The 27,709-nt window shown below is 49.6% G+C and overlaps 2 protein-coding genes across 5 annotated transcripts; one reads left to right on the forward strand and one right to left on the reverse strand.

Moving 5' to 3' along the window:
- The first annotated feature begins 1,551 nt into the window (after positions 1 to 1,551).
- On the forward strand, positions 1,552 to 14,048 carry LOC122374059 (1-phosphatidylinositol 4,5-bisphosphate phosphodiesterase gamma-1-like). Of its 4 annotated transcripts, none has more exons than XM_043352576.1 (3): positions 1,552 to 1,821; positions 7,384 to 7,450; positions 9,094 to 14,048. In XM_043352576.1, the coding sequence occupies exon 3, from the start codon at positions 9,095 to 9,097 to the stop codon at positions 12,782 to 12,784; it is 3,690 nt and encodes a 1,229-aa protein (XP_043208511.1). In that variant the 5' UTR covers positions 1,552 to 1,821; positions 7,384 to 7,450; position 9,094; the 3' UTR covers positions 12,785 to 14,048. The 4 variants fall into 4 exon arrangements, with proteins under 4 accessions (XP_043208511.1, XP_043208508.1, XP_043208509.1 ...); XM_043352573.1 differs by having other exon boundaries at positions 1,553 to 1,813; XM_043352574.1 differs by having other exon boundaries at positions 1,562 to 1,817.
- LOC122374063 lies at positions 3,914 to 25,808 on the reverse strand. The gene is made up of 10 exons (XM_043352581.1): positions 25,716 to 25,808; positions 25,451 to 25,482; positions 18,452 to 19,113; positions 14,469 to 14,624; positions 14,112 to 14,269; positions 7,298 to 7,406; positions 6,756 to 6,988; positions 5,714 to 5,846; positions 5,187 to 5,345; positions 3,914 to 4,315 (listed from the first exon to the last, which is right to left on the reverse strand). The coding sequence occupies exons 1-10, from the start codon at positions 25,806 to 25,808 to the stop codon at positions 4,203 to 4,205; spliced, it is 1,848 nt and encodes a 615-aa protein (XP_043208516.1). The 3' UTR covers positions 3,914 to 4,202.
- Positions 25,809 to 27,709: the final 1,901 nt, after the last annotated feature.

Here is a 27,709-nt window from a genome sequence, read left to right on the forward strand (position 1 = left end):
TTGCAATCATGTCCAGCCTACAGTGTTTGTCAGAACGGTTTCAAACTTGGTGGATTGCATGCTGTTATGGGCGCCTACAATTTGTATATCTCGGATTTTTTATATCCGTGACCTAAGGTCAGGTCAGTGGCGTGACCTTTCCATTACAAGTCAATGGAGAAAAATGAAAATGCCTCTAGATCCGTGTGTACGCATCGGAACAGTCCAAATATTTCAGAATCACAATGATTTAGTCCACTCGTGATGACCAAGGTGTCATTTTTGCTGATAGCCTCTAGACAGGTCATCCGAGGTCACTTGTGGCTACAAACAGTTTTTTGCCAATAACTCGCGATTGGAAAGAGATAGAACGCTGGGGATGGTCTCATTGTGTTTGTCTTGTTGAGACGCATCGACTGATATGCAACATGACCTTTTCCGGTAAGGTCATGACCTTGACCTGAGGTCAAATTTTCAAGTTGACTTTTCAAGGTCAAATTATAGTTCATTCGACGCGTCTCGGCGAGGGGAACACGATTCTGGCAATAGAAATGTTGTGGCTTTTTGTAGTCGAAAGTTATTGTCGAAAAACACTTTTCGTAAAAACAGCTATTTTTGGAGTTTTTGCCCTCTGGAGGCTAAACCGTTGACCTGAGGTCAATATTGATAATGACCTTTTCAAAAGAAGAGTTCAAAAGCTATCGATTGCTATTCCATGCGTTTTTCTAGCTACCATAGTTCATGAGATAGCGGCATGTTTTCTGAAAAATATGACAATTGGCAAATTTTGACCTTTGATGACCTCTGGTGACCCCAATATTGCTCTAAGGTGAAAAATGACAAATACTTTCAAACGTACGCATTGAGGGCTATCGACTGCTTTTTACCGCGTCTTTCTAGCCCTCTTAGTTTTTGAGTTAGAGGTGGGTGGTAACATATGCCCCCCCTCACTAGGGCGAAGTTGGCCGAGACCGCCACTGGGGCGCGGGTTAAATCAAGCTCTCGAACCGATTTAACATCATTTCTTGCATGATGCCTGATGGCTACAGGAAAAAAGAACAGCTAAAAAAAACTACAAAAACTATGGAATGCCTTTCTGAAAGCTATTGAGCACCCCCAATGATTTTTGGAAAACTACACCCATGAATGACCCAAAAGTCGGGAAAATCGGGACCTGTTAGAACGTCTTAAAGTGGGGCTGCTTTGGATTTTCGGGGTGCTGATCACGGGAATATTGTCTGTCTAATATGGGTACCTAATATACCTATGAATATTGTCTGTAGGTAAGCCTCAGCCTTCTTTGTCGCATGGTGGCCGAACATGAGTGTGTCAAGTTACGTTAGTCCTGCCTGAGGTAAAAATGAAAGATGAGCTCATCAAAAATAAGTTGATAATACCGTGAAAGGTCAACATTTTGTGCATTCAAATATCACTGCAAGATTACTTTACTTTCACTGTGCAAATGGCAATGGCCGCAAAGGAAATTTACCCTAATGAAGTGGCGGCCATGCTACCATATTCAGGAGCTACCAAATGACCTTGAATATATTTGCTACGAAAATGACGCAGGATCAGTTAGATCAGTTATAGGAGGAGGATATGGGAAATGGGAATGCTGCGGTTAAATCAAGGCTATAGAACTGGGTTAAATGGTTATTTTTTTTCCGCGTTTCTGACAGCTTGGCGCCTCAAGATACACTATTTTGTAGGAGTTTATTATTTAAGTAAGCTCCTATAGTTTTGAAAGTGCTAGTTGATATTGGCATTTAATGCGAGCAAGATGAGCCAGAGCCGGCGAGCCATTTGGTCGACGTTCATCGTTACACCTTCATAGGTAGGTAGGTAGGTACCCGCAAATCAAAATTGGTGGATTCATAAATATCTAGGTTTTGGAGGTTGTTGTACCCACTCCCAACACACTCCTCAAAAATTCTTCTAACTTGCAAAACCTATGGATTCCAATCCCGGCATGAGCAGAGCAGACATCGCTCAAAGGTTTTCCAATCTTGATCTTGGGTTCTCCAACCCTCTTCGGCCTGAAGCCAGATACACAACCACTTAACCTAAAAATATTTGACTTACCATTGCTTGCAATCTATTCATGCAAGTCACTTTTTTCTTTTCCCCCAGTAGGCAAACATCAGTAGGTCAGGTTAGGTAAGGTTAGGTTATGTTCTGATCATTTTCTCATGCTCTATTACCTTTGCTAAATATTTTCTCTTTTTTTATTCACCGTTTTTCTTGTGCTTTAGTATTTTGACGTCATTTTCATCACATTTTCATAACGTCAAAAACTAATCGCATCATTTTTTTCTTTTATAGGGCAACGTTGTAAGTTCTCTATATACCGTGGTTGTATGTTTCGTTTTCGTCGCGGAAGCGTGCTTTCTCTTCAGTGTGTATTGTGCAGCAGTGCTGTGAAATGTGCTGGGGTTTTAGTATCTTATTTTACATTTTTGATGCATTTAAGCATCATATCTGAATTCAGGACATCAAATAGTGTAAGAATGTGCATTTTTTCTTGTTAAAAAAATATTGCGGACCTAAAGTAAATATTTACCGTCTGCTCTACTAAAAACCCAATTCCTTCCTTGCTATGATGCAGACATGCACTGTGGTGAAATGCAAGTTTTTAAAGTAAAAATTACTGAGTTTTTCTTTTCTTATTCAAGATCAAGAATTTTGCCTTTTTATTATAGGCAAAATTCTTTAAAAAATTACATTTCACTCCTACAAATATGGGGATAGGTTCCAGTTGTCCACTTGATTTGCCAGTGTTTTTGTTGCCTGGGTTAACAATTAAATGTTTGTTCTTCATTTGTTTGTGCAGACCACACAGCCGAGATGCACGGTGTAGTGACTGGTGCTTTATTGATGTGTTTTAATGGTCTTATTCTGATTGCGCATCTGGTTTGTAGAATTTAAACAGGATGTGGTGTTTAATGGCATGGTGACACTGACACCTGACATCTACCTATGACTTGCCCATGACTTGTAATGAGGCTCTGAAACAAGCAAAACCTAGCTCAAAATGTAACTTTTACTAGTAGAAACATTGCCGACTGTAGAGTATCTAGCAGGCAGGGGTGGAGAATTAGGGGTTTTTGGGGTGCTCGAGCACCCCCTGAAATTCAAAAGTCACCGTGCAATAGTGTTCCAGGGGTGCTTAATTTACGTCTGAGACACAAACTGCTTTGCGTAAGCCGCGAGGAGAGTGATGCTGCTTGGAAAACGTTCCTACACATGCTTTTCTATGCAAGATTTCGAAGCTTCCATTTGCCAGATGCTAGAAAAGCACCCGCTGTGAGTATGACAATTCTCCGCCCCTGCTAGCAGGTATCTATTAATGCAGTACATAGGTAACAGTGTGATAAAGAATGCCACATTAGTAGAAATACAGTTTAAAACCAATGCCTGCAGAGTGGAGGCATATTTCCTGGACTGTAACATAACACATCATTAAAGGTGCTTAATAGAATGCCTTCATGCAGGGCTTCCAGCCTGCTGCTCAAATTTGGAACCTAAAGCTCAGCATATTGTAGATAAATGATGACATCATCCTTGTCCTCAGTTTAGAGTTGCCCTCTCACAGTTTGCCAGCTGGCCTAAATAACAATGCAGCTCAAAGAACAGCCAGTTTGCCCTCTCCTGGTCTCAGTTTCACTGCTTCTGAGTGACCAGTCAGGGTCCTTTGGCACCAGGTCACAAAGAGGACAACTCTAGCGCTCACCATTTATTGAGATAGATCCTAAATTTAATCCAGCAGATCTAACTATCATTTGTCTTATAATTTCTTGTGTGGCTTGATTCTGAAATCAACCATTTTTTTCCTTTGCTAATTAATTATGAAAATACTAGTCATCTCTCCTGATATTTGAAAGTGTGTGTTATTTTAACAATTAGGTATTCAAATGCATCTGTCCATGTTTCAAGTTGTATTGATACAATTACCAGCACTTCATCACAGTTCTTTGATACACTGACACAACTGGCCACATACCTGATGATATGCATCATTAAACTCACACATATGCTGATGAGGATAGCGGCAACTATTTACCTGAATAATGGACTAAACTAGCTACCTTACTGCTAGCCTGTTCTTCCATGTGATGTGTGCTTTCAAACAGACACGATGATATGAAACAGGGCTGGCCACCCCTCTTGGGGCGACTCAGGTGACAGATGCTAACGCAAACGCGGAAGGCAAACGAGAAACGCATTCATGTGGTCTGCTGAGAAGAGCACGGGTTCTGCCGAAAGTCGAGCTGAAAGCCGGCTCCGGTCCGCTGGTGATTGGAGACAAACTTGACCACGAACTGGCCGGCGGAGTAGTCTGTCGGAAAGACGGTTGAGTTAGGATACGGTTAGGGCGTGGGTCGTGGGCGTGATTTGGCTGTTTGTGCACTGCTAACTGTTTGGTTCTTGGTATATATGTAGTTTACAGTAGGTTACGGTCTAGAAGAGGGCCCAACCTGAACGATAGACTGAATGCGACGCAGTGTCTTTGAGAGCGAGAGGCAACCCTTGGGGTGGCCGTCCCATCCGACTGTTGCTTTTAGGTTCTGTATCTAACGGCAGCGAGCGTTAGCTGACGAACCTAAGAATAAAGTTATGCTTAGTGTCGAGTTCTGTTTTGTTCTTATGGAGCTCATGACAACGTTTCAAATTTCATCCAGAGATTTGCATGTACCTAACTTCGCGTGCACTTTTCAGTCTGTTAACATCATAGTTGTTTTGCTATTTTTCGGGACCACTCCATCGGCGCTGAACTGTTCCCGGGCTGGGGACGGGGCAGGTATGGTGGCCCGTCACGCTCGCTGCATGAATGCATGAGCGGGGTTAAACCGCACGCCGCTTTCTGAGGCCAAGGTCGAGGCACATCCTGCTCTCAAGGGCTGTGTAATGTGTTGACTGCGAGCATGTCCCAGTCCGCGAGAGTGCGGTGCTGGCAAAAGCCGCTTGCTGCTAATCATGCGACAATCCAGGTTAAAGCGTGTACTGTCATGTAATTATGGCGTACACCGGTGTAAGATATTCGCTTGTGATCTGATTTTGAGGCGATATTACGGTCAACTGATATCTAATCAACGTTACCAATGTCCAAGCCATAACGGCAAGGATATTGAACAGCATTTCTGATTGGCCCCCATGTTGTCCGCGGCCGGAGCACCGCCTCCGACTGGGCCCCGCCGCGCGCCACAAACCTGTGACGTCGGCGTTGTCCGTGAGCGTGCTGCTGGCGGCCGCGTCGTTGAGCCGCTCGCCGCAGAGCCGGTCCAGGCTGAGCACCAGAAAATCGTGCCGACATTTGATGGGTCCGACGCCCGCCTGGCCGGCCGGCACGGTCGGCGTGCCACCGGTAGCTGTGGCCACGATCCGAGGGTCGATACCGCCATCTGACTCGGCACCGCGACAGACACACGCACACGCGGCCACAGTCCAGTGTCGGTGCATGCAGTCGGTCAGGGGGGGGGGGGGGCATGTGTTAGGGTGGGGAGGGGAGTCGACAGTATTGGGTTTGTCGGTCAGTTCGTCGCTGTCAGTTGAAAAACGTTCTTAACCAGTTAGTGTTCCTTGCTATATGCATAGATGTTTGCAATATTTATGTTTGTCGGGCTTTTTGCATAGTTCAACATCCCTATCAAAAGTTCAATCGCAGAGTGGCATCGCCAATTTAGCATACAAAACATTACGGATAATAATAATTCGAATTTCCTCGTGTTACTCTCACCTGATTCCTCATTTTCAAAGTTAACAATGCTAAACTCATTTGCCATAGCTTGCGATCCAAAGTTGTCGGTGGAGTAAGTAATGCTGCAGAAGCCCGACTCTTTCCTGATACATATCATGTAGTTGAGGTTGTTCTGCAAAAAATAATGGCCATTATCAGATTTCTGTGAAATGCTCAGGGAGTTGAAAGAGTACGGCTTCCTAGTAGAGGCGGGTGCAAAACCTTAATGGATGCGACGCCAGAACGGCAAATCTGTAGAAGAAGGCAGAAATGTGCATTGATCCGAGTGATGGATCTATGATTTCAGTAGTGGATCTTGAAGCAAACTGCAGGTTAGGATCTATGATTCCATCGGATCCGGCGTGAAAAATTTATCGATCTCATACGATCTGACGATCACCCAAGAACATGGATCTTTGTTCTGAGTGGATCCCACCATGCACAGGATTTAAAACCATGTTTCAAAGGGTTTCTATGTCAATAAGTGCCACAAAACTATGGATTATGAAGTGCAATCACATAGTTCTACTAAGACAGAACGTTTGTGGGTCGCAACGAATGTTCTGTATTTCTGTGTTGACAAAAAATAAGTGAGGATCTATCGTCTCACTGGATCTCAAGCAAAAAATGAGACTGGGATCTGTGATCCGTACGGATCTCTCGATAAGCTAGAGCCGGATCTAAGATCCTGTCGGATCCGAGATCAAGATTCGTGGGATCAGATCCCAGATTCATTTTTTCGGATCCATGCACATGTCTGGAAGAAGGTGAGCCCGTTTGCGACCACGCAATAGTAGCAGCCTGGTTTTATCTGCTCTACCGTTAATGCCTGGAAACGCTAGCACTTTGCCTTGTCGCTTTGAAGGGACGAGTATCCAATCAATGATTGGCTGGTCAGTGAAAATGTTTAGCCACTGAAGGTCGCACGTGTAAGCATGCATCATACATGCATGGATACTCTAGTCTAAGACACATTGGATGAACGACTCGGCTGATGTCTATTTGTGACACAAATCTTGCAGCAATGACTAACTCATCTCACCATATACCCGCCGTCCGTCGGCTGTCCAGCCTGGCCCTGTGCCGCCGGCCTGTAGTTGAAGCTGGCGATGCGACCGGCGCGGCCAGTCAGGTACTGAAGGCACAGCGGCGGCGCCCGGCCGGCCTCGGTGCGGCGCAGTTGGCTGATTCTGACCCGCCAGCGGTGTCCAGACGGTGACGAGGTGACTACCCGCAGCTGCACGGGACCCGTCCGCTCGCCCACCTCCAGATATACTGCCGTGTTGAGACGTAAGGTGGTCAGGACGCTATGTCGTCAGACGGGTTCTTAGCTGAGTGTCGGAAGGACTCTGCTTCAGCGATAAATTTTGGCGTGTTCATGGATTTTATTGAGCGAATGATTGCACACGGATAATCAGTAACAAGAAAGAAACTACAAAAAGCTCATGGCCCTGCGTTCTTAACTGTGGAAAAAATATGAAACTCTCCATATGAATCCTGTCATCCATTCCCTCACCAGCAATCTGATTATAAGCAACTGACACCTTTTATTTTCACCTTAGCCTGACTCTCGACTATACTCACAGTGTTGACCATCGTTCTGGCCGCAGAGTGCCGGCACTATGCTGTTGCTGTCCTGGCCGCTGACGCTGAACACGTCTCGTTTGCAGGTACCGCTCGTCGGTCCCGCCATCTAGAGGCATAGTGCATAGCAACATATCAGCAGCGAGTACTCGGGTAAGAGAAAGGGGCTTGTTTGCCTAATATTTTCATTAATGTTTGTCGCCATGGAAGACGTGATGCTTGATATTGATTGTCATTGCGATTGGTCCAGATGCATCGAATATTCCTTTCGTTAATTATAAAAACACTACTTGACGTTGGCTAATGTTCTTAGAATAAGCATCAAGAAATTGCCAATATATTTATTTTCCATCGAAACATTTTCGCAGAGTTTCCCGTTCTCTATGTCATGCTGTTCTAGAATGATTGATATCTCAAATGTTTCGAATCATCATTTTGTCCCATTTATTCTCAAAGTAGGGGAGAGTGGGGAAAGATGCCCAGGGTTTTGCTATGTCATGTATTATTCGAAAATGACGATGGGAAAGCAAAAACTTGGAGTTTCAACAGAAGCCGACATCATTTTTCTCCAAACATATCACACTTTCGTGCCTGAAATATTATAACTTTTTTTGCTATTAAGCATTTTCTTGAAGAAGTGAAAGGGGGCATCTTACCCCACAGGGTGGGAAAGACGCCCCCTGACGTTGGGAAAGATGCCCCCTGCACTATAAGTGACATAAATGGGCACGTGAATCGCCTGAACGAATCAGTAGTCCCTTCGAGCCTGCAGTAGACACCAAACGTCATCATAAGGGCCCTCAAAAGTAGTCGTAAGGGGCTTCAGAGGTCATCGTTAGGGCCATCATAGTCCAGCGCGGCCAAACAAGTCTCCGTGGTGGCGTTCGGAGACCACTGTGGGGCTCTCATAGGTCTTCATGATGCTTGAGGGCCCTCGAGCCCATCGTGGGGACCTCCGATGCCAGCGCGGCCCGTGGGGCCAACGTGGGAGCCCTCAAAGGATGTCGTGAGGGGCCCTGGAGCCATAATGGGGCCCACAGAGGCCGTCGTGAGGGCTCTCAGAGTCACATGCCGCCCAAAAAGTCGCTATGTGGGCTGAGAGACCGGCATGGGGAGCACCCGACCGTACTGGACTCTCAACAGTCCCAGGTCGGCTTTTGTCTACATCACAAGTACGTAATAAATTATTTGACGGGCTGTTTGAAGGACAGCCTACGGATTTAGGGGGGCGTCTTTCCCCATCAGGACATGGGGCATCTAACCCCAAGGTACCGAAGTAACATTAAATCAGTACAATTTGTTAGCCATAAAACTACACCCTGAAACAAACTGTTTGGGACACACTACACGCATGCTAATGTATCACGACTATAGCAAGGGACGCAAAAATTATTTACCTTCTTTGATATTTACAATGTTCTGACACCAAAATATTTTTTGAAAGCAGCAAATAAAAAACATACAATCATCAGCCAGCCGATGCCCAACTGAGCTTCGCAATTTTTTGTGCAGTTAACAAGGCAGGCTTCCGCTTTACGCTAAGAACATTAATTTCCAGGTCCGATTCTTTGTTTCGCCGCTAGAGGGGGTGGGGCGTCTTTCCCACCCTGGGCATCTTACCCCACTCTCCCCTAACTTGATATTGTAACTTAAATTTTAATAACTTCTTATTTGTTGCATTTTTCATATTTCTCCACAACCTTTGTTTTCATTGGGATGGCGAATGTGAACGGCATTTTCGTATCCTCCAGGTCCATTAGCACGTGGTTATCCCGATTATATGGCTCTCGTTTCAGAATGGGCTCTGAGCCGCCGGCGGTGTTGCGCCAGTGCTCGGCGGAGCGGGGCGACGCCGGTCTGGCTCTGGAGCACACCATTACTCTGCTGGGACGCGGCACGGCCGTCACGCGCTTCTGCCTACGTCGGCGGCCCGAGCGAAAGTCCCTGGCCGTTCGCCGCGAGACGGGCCAGCTGATCAGCCTCAAGGCGAGCGTGCCGGACCGGAGCCGCGGCGACGACTCCGAGGTGCTGCTCGACCTGCGACTGGTGAAACAGGTGCGCCGCGGCCGGGCGAGCCGGGAGTTCGAGCGCTGGCCAGAAGATGCCCGCCGCTGCGAGCCGGCCAAGTGTTTTGTCGTCAGCTACGGTGCCGCATTCACGCTCAAGACGCTCTCGGTGGCGTGCCTGTCCGAGCGCGAGTGCGACACGTGGCTGCGCGGGCTGGAGGCGCTGGTGCGAGAGGCGCAGCAGACGCCCTATCCATCACAGGTGGTTCGCTGGCTCTTCAAGGAGTTCTACGGGATGGGCGGCTCAGTGACCCTGAAAGATCTGAAGGCGTTTTTGCCTCGTGTCAACTGCAAGCTGTCCACAGCACGGCTCAAAGAGCTCTTCCAGGAAGCAGATGGGTCGAAGAATGGTCGCATCACGTTCGACGATTTCCTGCGGTTGTACTACCGGATCGTGTGGGACCCCGCTGTGCTAGTTGGTGGCGTCGAACGGTACGTGCGTGCGGAGGAGAACGTTTCCGTGTCTGCGTTCTGTCGGTTCCTAGTCAACGAGCAGCAAGATCGGCTAGGTCGGGACGAGGCTCTGGCCGGCCAGTTCATGCGCGACTACCTACAAGAGCCGCAGAGGGACGTGAAGGAGCCTTTCTTCACTGCTGATGAGTTCGTCAGCTTCCTCTTCAGCAAGCAAAATGAGCTGTGGGACATGAGGAATGACACGGTCACGCAGGATATGACAAGGCCGCTGGCTCACTACTGGATCGCTTCCTCGCACAATACGTACCTCACAGGAGACCAGTTCTCGTCAGATAGCTCCGTAGAGGCGTACGCGCGCTGTCTTCGTGCTGGCTGCCGCTGCATCGAGCTGGACTGCTGGGATGGTCCGGACGCGACACCGCTCATCTTTCACGGTCACACGCTGACTTCCAAAATCAAGCTAGTGGACGTGGTTCGGTGCATCCGGGACAACGCGTTCGTCGCGTCCGAGTTTCCAGTGATCCTGTCCATCGAAGACCACTGCAGTCTGCCGCAGCAGCGTAAGATGGCGGCCGCCTTCCACGAAGTGTTCGGCGACATGCTGCTGACGGCACCCGTTGACAAAACAGAAAGTGAGCTGCCCTCACCGCAGGCGCTGCGTCGCAAGATTCTGATAAAGCACAAAAAGCTTCCGGAAGGATCGGATGAGGTCGTGGTCACCAGCCAAGACGACGGCTTCGATGGCCTTGACCTCAGCGACAGTCTGAAGAACGGCATTCTCTACTTGGAGGACCAGGTGTACGGCGATTGGACGCCGCATTTCTTCGTGCTCGCCAATCAGCGACTGTACTTCACTGAGGAGCACTCGGCTGACCAGAACGACGAAGACGGCGAGGACTCGGAGCTGCTGCCACCGAAAGCCAATGTGCCCAATGACGAGCTGCACTTTGGTGAGAAGTGGTTCCACGGTCGGCTACAAGGTGGCCGTCCGCGTGCAGAGCAGCTGCTCCGCGAGTACTCGAACCTCGGTAACGGCACCTTCCTAGTCCGTGAGAGTGAGACGTTCGTCGGCGACTACTCGCTGTCGTTCTGGCGAAACGGTCAGGTCAACCACTGCCGCATCCGCACACGACCCGAATGGGGTCAGAACAAGGTGTACCTGATCGACACGGTCACTTTTGACTGTCTGTTCAACCTTATCAATCACTATCGCACCAACCCGCTGCGCACACAGAACTTCACCATGCTGCTAACGGAGCCTGTGCCGCAGCCCAACCAGCACGAAAGCAAGGACTGGTACCATGCTGATTGTTCTCGGGACAAGGCTGAAGAGATGCTGCAGCGCGTGCCTCAAGAAGGTGCATTCCTCGTGCGACCCAGTCAGCGTGATGCCGCGGCCCTGTCTCTATCTTTCCGGGCTGACCGCCGTATCAAGCACTGTCGCGTGCGACGCGACGGTCGCCTCTACGTCATCGGCAACGTCCAGTTCGAAAGTCTAGTCGAGCTGGTCAGCTACTATGAAAAACATCCGCTTTACAAGAAAGTGCGCCTGAGGTACCCGGTGACGAGCGAGCTGGTGGCGCGTGCTGCACTGGAGAAGAATGCGCCTCCGACTGATGGACATGCTTCTGGTACCTACATGGACCCAGCCTCCTTCGCAGCTAAGGTGACAGTCAGGGCACTGCATGACTATCGTGCACAGCGTGACGATGAGCTTACGTTCTGCAAGCACGCCGTCATCACGAACGTGAGCAAAGAGAACGATGGCTGGTGGCGCGGTGACTACGGCGGGCGTCGCCAGCTCTGGTTCCCCAGCAACTACGTGGAAGAGGTGGAGGCATCGGATGAGGCTGACCCGTCTGTGCTGGGCTCGCTACAACAGGGATCTGTGGCGCTTCTTCGAGCACAAGTAGAACTCCTCCCGGCCGGTCCACCGTCCGATGGTGCTCCGTCCCTAGAGTGTATCGTACGCGTACTGCCTGCCACATCTCTGACGCCGGTGGACCTCGGCTGCGCCAACTGGTCAGAGGGTCGCGACTGGGAGCAGCGGATCCGTCAAGTAGCAGAGAGCGGTCAGGAGACTGGCGGTGCTCGGAGAGATATGGAACGCATCAAGCGCATCGCCAAGGAACTGTCGGCTCTGATTGTCTACTGTCGTACAGAGACCTTCCAACCGGAGCGACTTCGCGAGTCTCGTGCCTTCCAGGAGATGTCCAGCTTCCCGGAGACCAAGGTAGAAAAGTGGCTGAGTCCGCCAAACGTCAAGTTCTTCCTTTGGTACAATCAGCTGCAGCTGAGCCGCGTGTATCCCAAGGGACAGCGCATCGATTCGTCCAACTACAATCCGGTACCTATGTGGAACGCGGGCTCTCAGATGGTGGCGCTCAACTACCAGACTCCGGACCGGGCGATGCAGCTGAACCAGGCACGGTTCATGCAGAATGGCGGTTGCGGCTACGTGCTCAAGCCGGCTTTCATGCATGGCGAGTCGTTCGACCCGTTCGACAAGACCACGCTGCCATTCCCGCCGACTGTGTACGCGCTGCGGATCATCGCCGGCCGCCACCTGAGCAAGCAAGGCCGGGGTATCGTCAGCCCCTTCGTCGACGTCGAGGTGATCGGTGCCGAGTACGACAACTGCAACAAGTACACGACGCGTGTCGTGCCGGACAACGGACTGGCGCCCGTGTGGAACGAGACCTGCGAGTTCACCGTGCACTGCCCGCCGCTGGCGCTGCTCCGCTTCGCCGTCCACGACGAAGACATGTTTGGTGATCCCAACTTCATCGGCCAGGCGACCTACCCGCTGCAGTGCGTGCGGCCGGGGCTGCGGAGTGTGCCTCTGAAGAACGGCTACGGAGAGCCGCTAGAGCTGGCCTCGCTGCTGGTGCACCTGGAGATCCGTCAGACAGAGCGGCCGCCGCCTTCGGTCAGCCAGGCGCTGGAGGGACTCGTGCTGCCCTCACCCGATGGTGGCTCGGTGATCGCCCCTCTGCGCGCGCAGTGAGCCGGCTCTTCCAGTCCCTGCGCAGATTGGACAGCCCGGCGACGCCGTGCGTGCCGCGAGGTGGTCGCTGGTGGAGGACTGGGGGCTCGTCGAAGCATGGGAGGAAAGCATTGCAGTTGATAATTTAAGAACTTTGCGCGGTGGAACCGCGGTTGCGAATTTACTGGAGAAGTCACCTGACCGCTGATGCGCTGTGGCAATGGGCCCATATCCCCTTGAAGTGTGAGTGGGTCCAGACAAGAGTACACAGAATAGATGTGTGGTTGGACCAATGACATGCGAGCTTCAGTGTGCTTTTAATGAAGCCGCTTTGACGAGTGTCGTGGACCTCAGTGGGTCGCGAAGGGCGCGGTGTCGACCAGCTTAACGGCTGTACAGGGTGTTGATGGACGGAGCGTCTGTCTTTCCACAGATTCGTGCAACTCTTGGCGGGATTTGTACCATATATTTTCTACTTTGTTCCGCTTTGTGATGCATTATATATATTGTTCTATAAGTGGCGGTTCATCCACTGTAGCGACGGCTACGCTGAGGTAATACTGCTGCTGGTGAGACGACGGAACATGCCCATTTCGGACGGGTTTTTTGTAGGGTCATTAGGGATTTTGTGAACTATTTTATCCTAGGTAATGGTGAAGATCATAAGCTGGAGCTTCCGTAGACTGTTTTTGCTAGTTTTGTTGGGTTTTGCTTAAGCTGTCGCTACCGCAATGTGCATGCTAGGAAAATTTCGTTTTTTATACCCGATGAGCATTGGAGAAGGTATTTGTTTGCTATTATTACGCTTTGCGCCGCTCTACGGCATGCTGTATATTATGAACTGTTGGAAATGAAAACTCATGACTCGCCACAATGTTATGGACTACTGGGTACGGGCGAACGAGCGTGTTTCCTGTGGCCGCTGCGCAAACGCCCTCAATGGGACGGTGGCGGGGAGCGTGTCGTGCCTTCTGCCGTGGCTGACGCCGTCAGTCGGTGTCTCTGTGCTATGAAAGCTTGTCGAGCAGGAGCCGCATCGAGCGCGGGGTAGGAGCGCAATAGACACTCGGCCGCTGCCATTTACTGTGATTGGCGATATGGTGCTACGCGAGAAGCTAACCAAGCGAGAGAGAATGGTCTGCGGCGAGAGGCGACGCCCATGGGCTTTGGTCGTCGAACTGCCGCCGTCCGGGTGCTGCCCGGTCGGTGCTGAGCAATGCTGGCAATCAGCAGCCCTGTCGGTCCAGCTATCGTTATTTGTCGTAATATACACTATGCATTGTTACTGAGTGTTTCTGTGTCAGAAGTTGGTTTGGCCTGACGATGATCACCTGGCGCGATCAATTACCTGGAATTCGGTGAGGTCAATTCGAATCTGCGTCACATCCGGCGACGCTTTGTGCACGGTGAGGATGCACGATCGCACTGCCACGCCCGCGACCGGGTGCTCCGGGTTGACAAAGTACGTGTTGTTGACACTTGTCTCGCCCCCGCACGTCTCGCTCTCTGAAAAAAGGATCATTACTAGGGTTCAGGTATGACGGGCAGAAAAGAATTGCGGTGCACGGTTGCACCGTTAATCATTACACCAGCCTTAGCTTGATATGTCTACGTAATGTGTTCTGATACAGCCCCATGTTATTAGTCCTCAAGTTTACAGCTCAACTCACTACTTTTGAACGTTCGAAAAGGTGCCTCGACTCACGGACACAGCAAACGCCGAAGCCGTGCGCGCATGCACCGCTGGCCACCCCGTGGTGTCGGCTACACTCTGAGGGCAGCAGACACGTCCCCCAGCCTCCGCCGATCTCCGAGCCGCACGCGTCGTTCGCGAACCGCAGAACAGTCAGCACCGGCAGACCTGTGAACGGGACGGGTCAGGTCAGCCGTGGTTGACGCCTGACGGGCACATTTGTTCGACGTGTGGTGATGAACGGCTCTATTGTGGAGTGTCATAACTCGTATGACCTCAACTCGAAAGAGGCCATTATTAACCTTCGGGGAGGGGGGGGGGGGCTTGCCCACGGCCTTTTTTGCAATTACTCGGAACCCGCTGACGATAGCTGAAAGCAGGCTTGCGTGACTCCAGCTTGATTTTTAGGTTAGGTCAGAAAGTCAATAAGTGGACCTGTATACGGCACTGGTGTCGCAAATTTGCAACGTCATCAATGCCAGGGAGCCTTTCGCACGGGCATTGCACATTGGTACAGGACTTAATTCTTAGTTAGGCCTCCCAAGTCCCGAGCTCTCACAGCTTGTGATATCGGATTTTTCGTAAGGGTCACCTTAGGTCAGGTCAGTCACGTGACATCACCATTGATCATTTAGTCAATAGAAAATACAGGGAAATACTCTGATCCTGTTATATTGGCCCGAGATATGATGACCATCTCAAGCACATGGAATCATGATTTCATAAGCTCCTTGCAAGGTCCGACGTTTAAGGATTGTTGACTGCTTGACGTCATGCACGACTTAGTTCACCGGAGGTTTTCGTCACTATCTCGATAGAATTGAGCTACTAGCTAGCGAGCCAGGAAAGCCACCAATGGACTCTGCCGACTCTGGAAGATCTGCCAAATCGAAAAATATGCGACTGGAGCACCTTCGACCAGCTTGGTGACCTGAGAGGCTGTGACCTGCGTCCTGACGTAACCTGAGTCCTGACCTTGACCTGAGTTTTATGGTCTAAGCTTTCCTCGCCCAAACAAAAAGTATATCGTTACCATTTACCTACCTAATAACGTTACCAAGCCATGGCGAACATGATTCCCATTTCCCGAAACGCAGCTCCGCGACCAATTTCGGGCAAGTTATGTAGGTACCAAAAACTGAGCCCGTACCTACTTTGGGTCAGTTCAACAAACTTCAGAGGTCACCAGTTGACCTGAGACCTTGAAATCGGGTACCAGTGCCTGCGTCGCGTAACGGCGCACACGCTCGTTTTACCGGGAGACTTAAGTTCAGTTAGTTTCAACTTTTAAACGGTTCCACCCCTCCCCTTCGGTGTATAGAAAACCGATAGGTCCGGTCACACTGTGCCTATATAAATAGGTCCGGTAAGGGTTCGACTATAGGCTCACTGTAAACAAATACTTACGTCGGCGGTGAGCTGCTTGGCGGTGAACTGGTGAAACATGGGCGAATTTAAAGCCTAAAAATAGCCGCAACCGGTTATTTTTATGTTGATAAGGCTGACCTCAGCTCCCGGGTCTGCTAAAACGGGCACGCTCATGAGCCAGTCACACGTGTGCCAAAGGGAGTGACACGTCGGGCCGAGGACTTTTCTTCCTCCGTCCGCACTGTGCTACGCCTGCTACGTTCTCAGCGGCCAATGATCCGCTTTGGGTCGCTCGCCTGCACGACGCGGCAATGTCGGTAATGTGATTAGAGCTCGGTACGATTTTTCCGCATCATGGCCCGGCGGCTGTCGTCTGCCCGCGTTCCCCGTGCGTTCCCCGGGCACCCTCGTGGTAGTAAGCGGGGGCGGATAATACTGAGCACAGTCGCTACTCGGGAGGAAAATGGCCACTGCCGTGCAGCCGGACCGGTGGGGCTGAGGGAATGTGTCGCAGGATGGAGCACAGACTCGAGGGACCTGCCCTCTTCCGTGCAGGAGCCATGTGACCTTTGGGCAAGACAAAAACTGGTGGTCCGCGAATCGCCCACATACCGATCCCATGCCACGGGATTTTGGCGAAATATTTACTCACGCACCAATCAACTGACGCTAATGGCGGCGACACACGGCGCGTGGCATCCCGGCGGAGACAGGCTAATGTGCTGCTTCCCATTCACTGGCATGGTATTTGCGAGACAATTCGTGGCTAATGTGTTCCTTTCCATTTACTGGCGGTATTTGCGAGACAATTCGTACTACACGGTCATGCATTTATCTTGAATCTCGATGTAACCTTTCACGACTTCTAGATATACCTAAGCATGTTACTTATGTTGTACGGGCATGTGCCCACCTACCTACCTACAGCAAAACAAAAAATCGCTAACGGGAGCAAAAGCCACGCTGGAAGGTTGATGCGTCACCGGTTCAGTCATTTTTGACTAGACGCAACGTAAACGATAACGTTCCAAAACGTGTGCCTAACTACAGGCATATACAACATCCATTTCCAATTGTCTATATAAAGTCGAGCAATTACCTATACCTATAAATTATTAGAGCATCAAAGTGATTTGCTATTTTCATTCACTTGACCCATATTTTGAATGGGAAGATTAACCGGACGTGACGTGTGCAGGTCGTGACGTCAATGCTCTACAATCAGGCCTTTACGCCGCGCAAGGCCTGTATCAGGCCTATACATAAGGCCATCTATTATAAGTATATTAGTTATAGTAGTTCCGTGGTCGTTACCCTCGCCGGCACAGGCCATTTTCCGTCCTTCGACGGCACAAGGGCCTGGTACGACCCCCCCTCGCGTTTGGCCCCTGATCGAGCTAGAGCTTTGCGGAAAAAACGAGCGTGTTACCCGTCACGAGAGGAAGCCGATGATACCCAATTTCAAGGTCCTAGGTCATCGGGTGACCTTCCAGGTCAGGTCAATGACTCGAAACCCGGGGAAATCGGGATCTGCTGAGGAAGCCGATGATACCCAATTTCAAGGTCCTAGGTCATCGGGTGACCTTCCAGGTCAGGTCAATGACCCGAAACCCGGGGAAATCGGGATCTGTTAGAAAGTCGTAAAGTGTGGCTGCTATGTGGTTTTCCGGGGTGCTGATCACGAATATCGTGTTAGTTTTGATTAGAGATGATGTCTTTAAGCATTTAGACCAGGTCGGGTCAGGTCAGGTCAGGTCAACCGGTAGGGGTTGTGACGGGTATTCGTAATACGTGTCAACCGCCTCTGACAGCTTCGTAACATGTTACGAAGGCACCAAAACTACCTCGTAAATGTTCACATGGTTGCTAATTCGAATTCAACTCCAAAAACTAGCCTAGAAACATGTAAAACTCGAAAAAGTGAACCGAGGTCACCCGAGGTCACCAAAGGTCAATGACCTGACCTGACCTTCAGGTGACCTTGACACCCACCCTAATGTATGGGAGCAACATCAAATCACATGTCTGAACGTTTGAAACCACGAAAAGCTTGCAAACGCGCGGCTAATGCGAGCCGACATACGCCGAATCGCGATTCCGGCCAAACATGGTCTCGGAAAAGAGGTTACAGGTCAAAGGTCATTTGGGTTAGGGTCATGAAATTTTCAGGGTAGGTGTAAAATTGATCAATGCGAGGGTACTGAAAGTTTGCCTAATCTGAAGGCTGTCCTGTCACCGTATAACCTGAAGCTGGCAGATCCGTGTAGGTATGCGAAACTCGTGAAAGTCGGCCGGTTCCCCGCATATTGAAAAAGAACATCTTGTATGACAGCTGTTGTTCCCCCGGAGGCCAGACACATACATTTTGCATCGGTGCAGTGGGGTGGAGCATTGGTGCAGCCTTCAGCCTATATTATTATTGGGGCCAATTTGATCGTATTCGACGGTATAGTCAATAGTGGAATTAACATATGGAAATGCAGTCACTCGACAAAGCACAACCTGTTGAGGCATGTAAACCAAATTTACGGTCAGTGAAGATACATGACTTCCAAAGGCAAAAAAGTAAAAGGCCTTCTAAACCAACCGTCGCTGATAGTTATTGGTTACGTTTGCATGTAACTTACGGACAAACTTGGCCTGTGGCCACTGCAGGCTGGCTGTGTTCGTTGCACCAGTGGCGCTAGCCCTGCCGAACTGTTCTCCGTCAGGAGGGTGTCTTGCCGTCGAGGGAGTCACCGAATCAGGCCTGTTCTCCGGCTCCTGGCGGATCACTGAGTCTCTCAATATTGACTCTACTTGGGTCACCGCCACCGATTCATAGACACTCGTGTCAGTTGAAGGGCGAGACGAACTGGCAGAGTTCGGTCGGCTAATGCCCTTCACGCCCTCAGGCTTCGCAGCAGCCGAAGGGCTGGCACGGAGCACTCCGAACTGTTCGCGTTTTAGCACTCCGTCCTCAGCCCGAACCATCAGCCCGGCTTTCAGCGATCGGCCGGGCCCGCCGATGGTCACATTTAGTGGCGCTACCGTTGACCTCGTGTCCTTCCACTGATGGTGCCCCTCGTCGCTGTTGTTCTGACCATCCTCAGCCGGAGGTGCAGTCGGTACCGGACCCCGTCTCGGCCGGCCCTGGTAACGGCGCTGGTAGTACTCGGCGCTGCGACCTCCTCCTGCGCCGCTCCTGGCCACCACCGGCGCCACCAGAAGGATGGACAGGAGCAGCATTGACAGGGCGGGCAGGGGCCGCAGGTAAGCCGCCATCAGCAGGGTGGCGTCATCTCCTCCGCTGCGCGCCGCAAGACAGGGACGGATTTGGAGCAGTTGGGCCTTGGTTGAGGTCCATGCCTATTATCCGCGAGGCCATTCAAAGCTTGTCATTGCCTTGCTTGCTGACAGAACGATACTGTTGTCAGTAGTGCCGCATTCACAGGTGAACTTTACGAAGCTCGTCTTCTCTGAGGCCTTCAACCTTCGCCATTTTTAGCGCTTACCGACTGAATCAAATCTCGATGCAATCTCGGTCCATTGTAGCCAAAGCAGGCACTAAAACCACTGTTGGCAGCAGCAATCCAGCAGAAGTCAGAACTCGAACACCCGGTCTCGATCGGTGCACCCTGGCGACTGGCTCCTCATTGTCCTCGGGGCCTGGCGACGGCATCTGCCGGTCACGGCTGGTGGCCCCGGGTCATGCCTGATGACCCGGGTCACGCCCAGTGCGCGAGCCCAGCCGACGACAGGCCGTCAACAACAACTGGATGCCAGAAAAACGCAGCGGAAGCGTCGCCGACACGGTTCCGAATCGAAAGCGACCCGTCGTCGCTCGCTGTGGTCTGCTCGGCTGGGGGCGGCACTTCCGTGGCGACGGAGGGAGACAGTTGTGGAGAAAGGTTGCGGTTGGACGAGATGGACCTCGTCTCAGACGACTGACAGGGCGACCGGGTGAAACGCGGGCTCATTGTGCCGGTGTGTACATCTTTACTTGCTTTAATACTTTATGCGCCTGATTTAATGTCTTACTGAACGCACCGACTACGATTGTCTGTCTCTTTGACCTGCCTGCAATAACTGAAGGATCATAGTAACCTCATGTTATTTATAACACAAGCAGTGGCGCGGGAACCGGGGGGGGGGCTAGGGGGGGCTGAGCCCCTCCAACTTTTCGGCTGGGGGGGCTCGTAATGTATTTGAGCCCCCCCCCCCCCCCCAGCTGGAGGAATCGAAATCGGAAATCTACCAACACAATTTCATAGATTCATACATAGGCGCGGGAACCGGGGGAGAGGGCAGTGGGGGAAGCTTGCCCTCCCCAAATTAGGGGTTTAGGGGTTGTGAGTCACAAAGAAAGAAAGCATGTGAGTGAAAAATCTACCTATTTTACTGACTCGGCAACTCATTTGGCAGCTTAAAGCCTTTATTCCAGGTTGCCAAAACGGTAGTTTCTTCACTCAGCTGAGACGGAATACCTCACTTTTTTTGCAAATATTTTCTTCTTTTTTTTTTCGTTGAAAAGGCCAAGGTCTGAAAAATAAGTGGCCTAAAACCGATGAGAAAACTAGATTTGGGGGTACCCTAGGTTGATCTCTATGATGGTTCAGCCCCCCCAGTCTGGAAGAAGTTCCCGCGCCACTGAACACAAGTTATTACTCGAGCAGCTGCCCCGAAATTGTCATTAACGGTTGTGCCACTTGTCGCAGCACCGTCACTGATGGTATCTGTCTATGTTCGTTTGTTCACCGTTGCATGATATTGAACGACACACACCGTTCGCCCATCGTTTGTGGGCGTCGCAATCTACCGACTACCCGCAGTTCTATGATACATTGCGTGCGCCTCCACCATGTCACCACCGATCACCAAACGGCTTTTACCGCCGGCCGGTCTTTTGTGATGGTGACTTCACCAGAGTCTGGTGACGTCAACTCCGTAAATGCCGTTTATAGTGTACTGGACGTTTTTAGGACGGTCTGATGAGAGGTGTGTTTCACGGTGTCTGGCGATGAGTCGAGGTGCATCAGCAGTTAGAGGTATCAAAAATGCTGAGCGATGAGCATGGATGGAGGATGGATATCACCTACATAAGCTCTTCATCTAGGTACAGATCGAATTTTCCGTTTCCAATTTTTCCATCGAATATGACATTAGGTATGGAACAAATAAAACTTGGATCAATAATTGGAGCACCATGCCGCCTATCACATATTAGCATTTGCTGTATTCCAGAAGTCTCACTTCTTTTAGAATGCCTAGATCGTTTAGCGATGTTTGATGTGATCCTTTATCTGTCCAGTATGTAATAGCGCATTCGGCGCCAGCCCGTCAACGCGGCTGATGGTAGTGACTCGTGGACCAATCGTCACAATTGTGTGTTAGCGATACCAACTTGTCATCAGCCCTGTGTCGCAATCGACGGGGTGCAGGTTCGGTGACTTTTGTGGGACGGGTGATGTGACTCTCGAGTGCGTTGGAAAATCACCCCCAACCCTTCAGTTGTGGCGGTCAAGCGTGTCCCCTTGTGGCGGCAAAGAACTTTGATTAGGCGAAACGCACTACACAAAGGTGCTTTCGGTGATTTCTGTCGGGTGCATGCCCTTTGTTTGGTTCCACGAGACTATTCTAAAACAAACAAAATAAAACAGTCTTTATTATTTTCCAAATAAATTTTCCAAATAAACAAGCATAAAGGGGAAGGAGGGTGAATTGCGCCACCTTAAGGAAAAACGCTAATTGTAAGAAAACCGCTGGAGATATAAGCATGCACTGGTAACCATTTCAAAGAGGAACTCATTGGCTACGATTTAAGAGTCTCCCGATCAATTAAGAATGTTTCGTTTGCTTCTGACAGCTGCTTTTTTCAGAAACATGCAAAAGGGCGCATTTGCCAACAACTGCTGTAAATTGCGCCAGGGGGATGGCGCAATTAGAACTTAATTGCGCCCTATACTTTAACATGGCTAATCGAATGATACGAAATGCATACACCCCGGCAGTCTAATGTCATTGCGGCTTGCTTGAACATTCATAATGTTATTCAGGCTGGATAAATAATACATGTAGATATAAATCGCGATGTTTTTTTGCCCAGGTAGATAACTTGACATGTGTCTGTACCTACGCTTGTAAAAGTGCAACGAAAACGTTTACTGTAACCGACTAGATATATGTGAACGTATGCGCTTATACGGTTAAATTTTCATTCGTTTCTCTCAAAATTAATAATTTTTTATCGTTTCGACAACTTTATGACATCAATTTTTACTTTTTTATCATAGCTGTTACCTCTCACGCCTGAGTCCATGTTAAAAATGTATTTTGTCAGTTACACCACAAGTTCGTAGCCTAAATGGCAGCTGCATTATAAGTTTGACGAGAGAAGTAATTTGCGGACTGACGACAGCGGGTTGCTCCCCTGCCTGATTATTAAACTCCTTCTTTATTGCAATCAGTTAATGATGCATTCATACTGTCGTGATACAATAGCTACATCATTATTCTATTTGCGTCCCCCTGGCGCAATTGCCGTGGGCGCAATTAGAATTGAGGTACTTTTTAACCCTCGCCCGTATAGGGGGGGGGGGGTCGAACGGACCCCCCCCCCATGGTTTTTCGCGAATAACTCGCGTAAAAAGCGGCCGATCGCGACGAAACTTTCAGTACCCTCGCGTTAATCAATTTTACACCTACCCTGAAAATTTCATGACCCTGACCCCAATGACCTTTGACCTGTGACCTACTTTTCGAGACCATGTTTGGCCGGAATCGCGATTCGGCGTATGTCGGCTCGCATTAGCCGCGCGTTTGCAGTCTTTTCGTGGTTTCAAGCGTTCAAACATGTGATATGATGTTGCCCCCATGCATAAGGGTGGGTGTCAAGGTCACCTGAAGGTCAAGTCAGGTCATTGACCTTTGGTGACCTCGGTTCACTTTTTCGAGTTTTACATGTTTCTAGGACAGTTTTTGGAGCTGAATTCGAATTTAGCAACCATATGAACGCTTACGAAGTAGTTTTGGCACCTTCGTAACATGTTACGAAGCTGTCAGAGGCGGTTGACACCTACTAGGAATACCCGGCTGGACCCCTACTGGTTGACCTGACCTGACCTGACCCGACCTGGACTTAATGCATAAAGACATCATCTGTGATCAAAACTAACATGATATTCGTGATCAGCGCCCCGAAAAACCCAATAGCAGCCACACTTTACGACGTTCTAACAGGTCCCGATTTTCCCGACTTTTGGGTCATTGACCTGACCTGCGAGGTCAACCAATAACCTAGGACCTTAAAATTAGGTATCATCGGCTTCCTCTCGTCACGGGCAACACGCTCGTTTTTTCCGCGAAGCTCTAGCTCGATCAGGGGCGAAACGGCAAGGGGGGGGTCCAACGGACCCCCCCCCCCCCTTATACGTTCGCGGCTGGAAAAACACCAATACGGGCGAGGGTTAATAAAAGCGTAGAAGTTATCATAAAGATGTTGAAGGAAGTTTACTGTTTCAGTGAAATATAATTAAAAAGGGTTTTTCTTTCTAAATAGGAAGTGTGTATCACTTCAATCAAGTTCCTATCACTGTGAAAATCACACAAATATCGCAAATTTTTATAGCTAACGGTTCAAAATACTGCAAAAAAGTTAAGAAAACGCCGTAACATCTTTGATGGCGTAATGAGCTTTGCTGATTGGCTTCGTCGGAAAGCTTGGGCCATAAAGGGAACTATCCAGTGGTGAAAATAATGTTTTCGAACACAAAATTATAATCATGCCATTGAATCCGTGGAAATGTTGGTGGGCGCAATTGGTTAGGAGGGCGCAATACACCCACTTTCCCCAACAAACTGTTCACGAACAGACATGTCCACGAACAAGGTAAGAAGGAGTGGATAAGACTCTCCTCTAGCCGTTTCGCCCCTAATTGAGCTGGAGCCTTCCGGAAAGGTAGTTGGCTCCTCATATTTTGAGCCACTGCGCAGTGCGCACCGTTTCTTTCTTCAATCAAAGTTTCTCGGAGCCAAGGGCAGCGCGTGGGTTGAAAATAACAAGGCCATTAGTAAAAACTGGATTTGGAAGCGTTTCTTTGGCGGCTCGCGGGAGCATCAGCATCCGGATTCCGGCTTGCCGCTTTTTGTGTGAATAAATATAGCTAATCACGTGTAACGGGAGAGGACGATTATTGCAAAAACTGTTATGCTGATACGAATCGTGAAACAATCACAACATTTCATTATGCATATCCTTTACAATTGCTCATACGAGTATAATGAGGGCTTATACTCTACACAATACATAGGTAGGTACTGTCTGCAGAGCTTGTCCATCTCTTGCTAAATACAGGGGCTCAACTACTTAATTAACCCTCGCCGGGCCTATTGGTTTTCTACATACCTATACGCGCCGGCCGAGGGGGGGGGGGCGAAGGGGGGGCTCGTACGACCCCCTCACCGTTTCGTCCCTAATGGAGCGCTAGAACGGGAAAAACGAGTGTCTGCGCTGATACGAGACACAGCGACTGGTACCCGATTTTAAGCTCTCACGTCAACCTATGACTTCTGAAGTCAGGTCAAATGACTCAAGGCACGGGTTCAGTTTTTCATCAATAACTTCCTATAAAATGGTTGCCACAGCCGCGATTTTGGCATCATCGTGTTCGACTCGCTCAGGCGCGTCGAATGATATACTTTTGTTCCTGAGCCATTGGTGGCTTTTCCGACTTGCTAGCTCAATTTGATCGGGAGTTTACATAGGGCTCGCTGCCAGAGAGTGGAATTCCGATACCGAGACATTTATTCCACTAACGAGACATTTCAGGCAGGCATTCCGCTAGTTCTGACGACCTATCCGGCCTTCTGGCCGACGAGCTATATCCGGCCGGTATCGGAATTCCACTATCTGGCAACGAGCCCTATGCAAACGGGGCTATTGACTAAAACCTCTTATGGCCCAAGTATAACGTCATAAATGATGTCACGCAAGGTCAACAATGCAAAAGTAAAGCATCGAGCCTTGCAAGGAAGGAGTGCAACAAATCACGAATCCGTTTGCAATTGAGATAGTTTGAGATCGTTCCCGGCGCTAAAATAGCAGTTTCCATTTTTCCCACAGGCTTATAATGGTGAGGTCACGTGACCGACTTGACCTCATGTAGGTAACGTTTTAGGAAAAATCCGAGATATTCAAGTTGTGAGACCTCTGGAGGATACTACGTCCTGTAAGTTTCGTCTCCTTGTGAAAGTTCCTCTGGCATTGAGGGCGTTGCGAATTAGCGACATCTGATGATCGTGCAGAGGTTCACTTATGACGTCATAGGTCAGTGACCTGACTTGACATGAAAATGCAGTTGGTGTCACAAGATGCGGCTTGGATCAAAGGTCAGGTATGCCAAGTTTCAGCTCTCTATCACCGGCGTGGCCGGAGCTATCGCGAAAAAAAGCATATGGGGGAGAGGGCACCCGCTCCCCACCCCCTCGGCCGGCGAGGGTTAAATGAGTATAACTTTCTTTCATGTTTGCAAAACGCTGTTATATCGAGAGATCGATCCTAGCTGATTGAGGTTGGAATCTGTCTATACGTGGGAAACTAACTGAGGGTCTGAGGGATGGTGCCAGCCTGAGCGCCGGTACCTTCTTACCTGGGTCGTGGACCATGCTCGAGCGGCGGCGCCTGAATGGAGGGCGGTGCCCCAGAAGAGACACCCTAAACCTACATAGGTATGCACAAGCCGGCATTGACGTTGCACTTTCCAAAGTTGGGGCGGCAAGTGCGACCCCCAAAGTAAGTATATAGTGACATATACATATACATATAAGCCTCCACCCTCCACCAGTGGGCGCTTGACGGCGCCACTGTAGGTCACATGCCCCCTCAACGGCGCAGAGATGGCGCTATAGTCTCACCTGGCACTGGTGGTCGGACGCACAGGTGGACAGGCGGGACGGGGCGTGCATGGACGGACGCAGAGACGGGGAGACGGAGAGACGTACGGACATGCAGATAGAGATACACATACGTGACTGGTGTATGGACGCATATATGGAAGTATAGGGCAATGTATAGAAGTATAAGGCGAAGTATAGGGGAAGTTGGGGCAATGCCGGAGTTGGGGCAAAGCCGAAATTCGAGATATTTCGAAAACCGTAAGACATGGATGCCACCTGTCAGTGATGCTCTGAAGCTTAAGTGACTACAATTATCGCATGTTTGTTACGAGTCGTCATTCGGAATGCTTCGGCTGTGAGGGCGCCAAGAGTGTTTTCAAGGTACGCGTTCCTTGTACTACATGCGCCTTTGAAGCTGCATATCTTACTCATTATGCTACCGTTTGTCTGGCCAATTCGGTCAAGTAATCTTCAGCATGTCTTTGCATAAGTGTGCTGCCTATTTGAAATTTATACGGCACGTTGAAAAGTTATGGGCCTGCAAATGAAAGTATGGCTGGCTGGGGTAATGCCGAAAACGTGCAATTACGCACGTTAAAGCACGCTACGTGGACTTTACTGCTGTAGAATAGCAACGCGAATTTTTAGTCACACAAATTACACTTTCAACCGACACAACGGGCTGTTACCTATAAGGAATTATTTACCTGGCATTTTCTTATTATATCACACAATTATAACTTCCAGTGTGCACCAAGCGTCCTCAAGCTCTTAAAACGCGTGTCAGCTTTGATGAATTCTGGATAAAGTTTGAGATAAAGTGGCAAAACATCAATGTCGGCATTCCCCGTAGATCATTTCTCCCATTTTCGGCTTTCCCCGCAGTCCGGGGCAACGCCGAAAAAGTCACTTCTTTGATATTTTTAGTTTGTGCGCTTAACGGTATGCGAATTCATCAAATCCGCCTGGTATGTTTGAAAGGCAAAAGACTGGCCTCTCGAATGACGCCAACAAGAATAGCTTATGTTGTCTACCTTGCGTGCTACGGGCGTCAGAAAAAAAGTATTCGGCGTTCCCCCAACTTCCCCTATACATGGATGGGGCGGGAAGAGAGACAGGACGGGCCAGACAGAGTGACAGATAGACGAGACTGACGGTGTGAGTGCGGAATTTAGGGTGTCCCAAATTTCACGAAGTTTTCCAATTCACTTAGGATACACCGGGATCCCGTTCCTTGGTTCATTTGAACCTCACACACCAATTTATAGAGTAAACTACCGGTAAACAAGGTTGCCGCTAGTGCTCTGAAGTTTTATTTGCATTTTGGTGTTATATGATAGTGCAGCGTTGTAGTCTCCGAATGCAAAATGGGAAATATATGTAAGCAACGTAGCAATATTACCTTCTTCGATGCTCAGTGATGCTCAGATCCCACGCACATTGCACAATGATGAAAATCCGGGTTTATGTACGCATACATACGTGTGAAACTGTGTGTGTGCGTGCCCGTATGCCTCTGTGCGTGTGTGTATGTGTGTGTTTGTGTGTGTGCGCGCGCGACTGCGTGCGTGCCTACCGGATAGAAGGCAATGCCAATGCCAATGCAGTTTTAATCTTGGTGTGGGTGATTTCATGTGCCGCTGATTTCGTTTGGGAGTAAGCGATCAAATAAAGGTCTCAGGTAAGTGCTTCAAATGTCTCGCTTCAGATCGAACCGTCTGCGGCAATGGCACACCACATAAACGCAGATTGAACAGAATCAAATTTACGAGGTGTGGCTAAAAAGAAACCGGACTGCTCGTGCTGGCCATAAAGTAGGGGGCCCGAAAACCAGCGAGACACTTGACATTAATCTTTATCATATTATCGTGATGTGTGCCAAACGGCATCTCGATATCGCTATTATTCTCCTTTCCACAGCTCTTTATTTTATTAATGACGCTGACGCTGGTCACTCTGGTCTGGGTGTCTTCGACCGATTCAAAATGAGTTTGCTTGACGACGGTTTTCAT

This window comes from Amphibalanus amphitrite, unplaced genomic scaffold (genome assembly GCF_019059575.1).
Source record: "Amphibalanus amphitrite isolate SeventyFive unplaced genomic scaffold, NRLGWU_Aamphi_draft 001596F_arrow, whole genome shotgun sequence".
NCBI classification, from domain to species: domain Eukaryota; kingdom Metazoa; phylum Arthropoda; class Thecostraca; order Balanomorpha; family Balanidae; genus Amphibalanus; species Amphibalanus amphitrite.

Coding starts and splice junctions, on each gene's coding strand:
- LOC122374059 (XM_043352576.1), top strand. CDS start 9,095: ATGGGCTCTGAGCCGCCGGCGGTGTTGCGCCAGTGCTCGGCGGAGCGG.
- LOC122374063 (XM_043352581.1), bottom strand. CDS start 25,808: ATGTCCGTACGTCTCTCCGTCTCCCCGTCTCTGCGTCCGTCCATGCAC. Junction 25,483..25,715: donor CGTCCGACCACCAGTGCCAG/GTGAGACTATAG, acceptor CCCTCCATTCAG/GCGCCGCCGCTCGAGCATGG. Junction 4,316..5,186: donor GGACAACGCCGACGTCACAG/GTTTGTGGCGCG, acceptor TCTTTCCGACAG/ACTACTCCGCCGGCCAGTTC.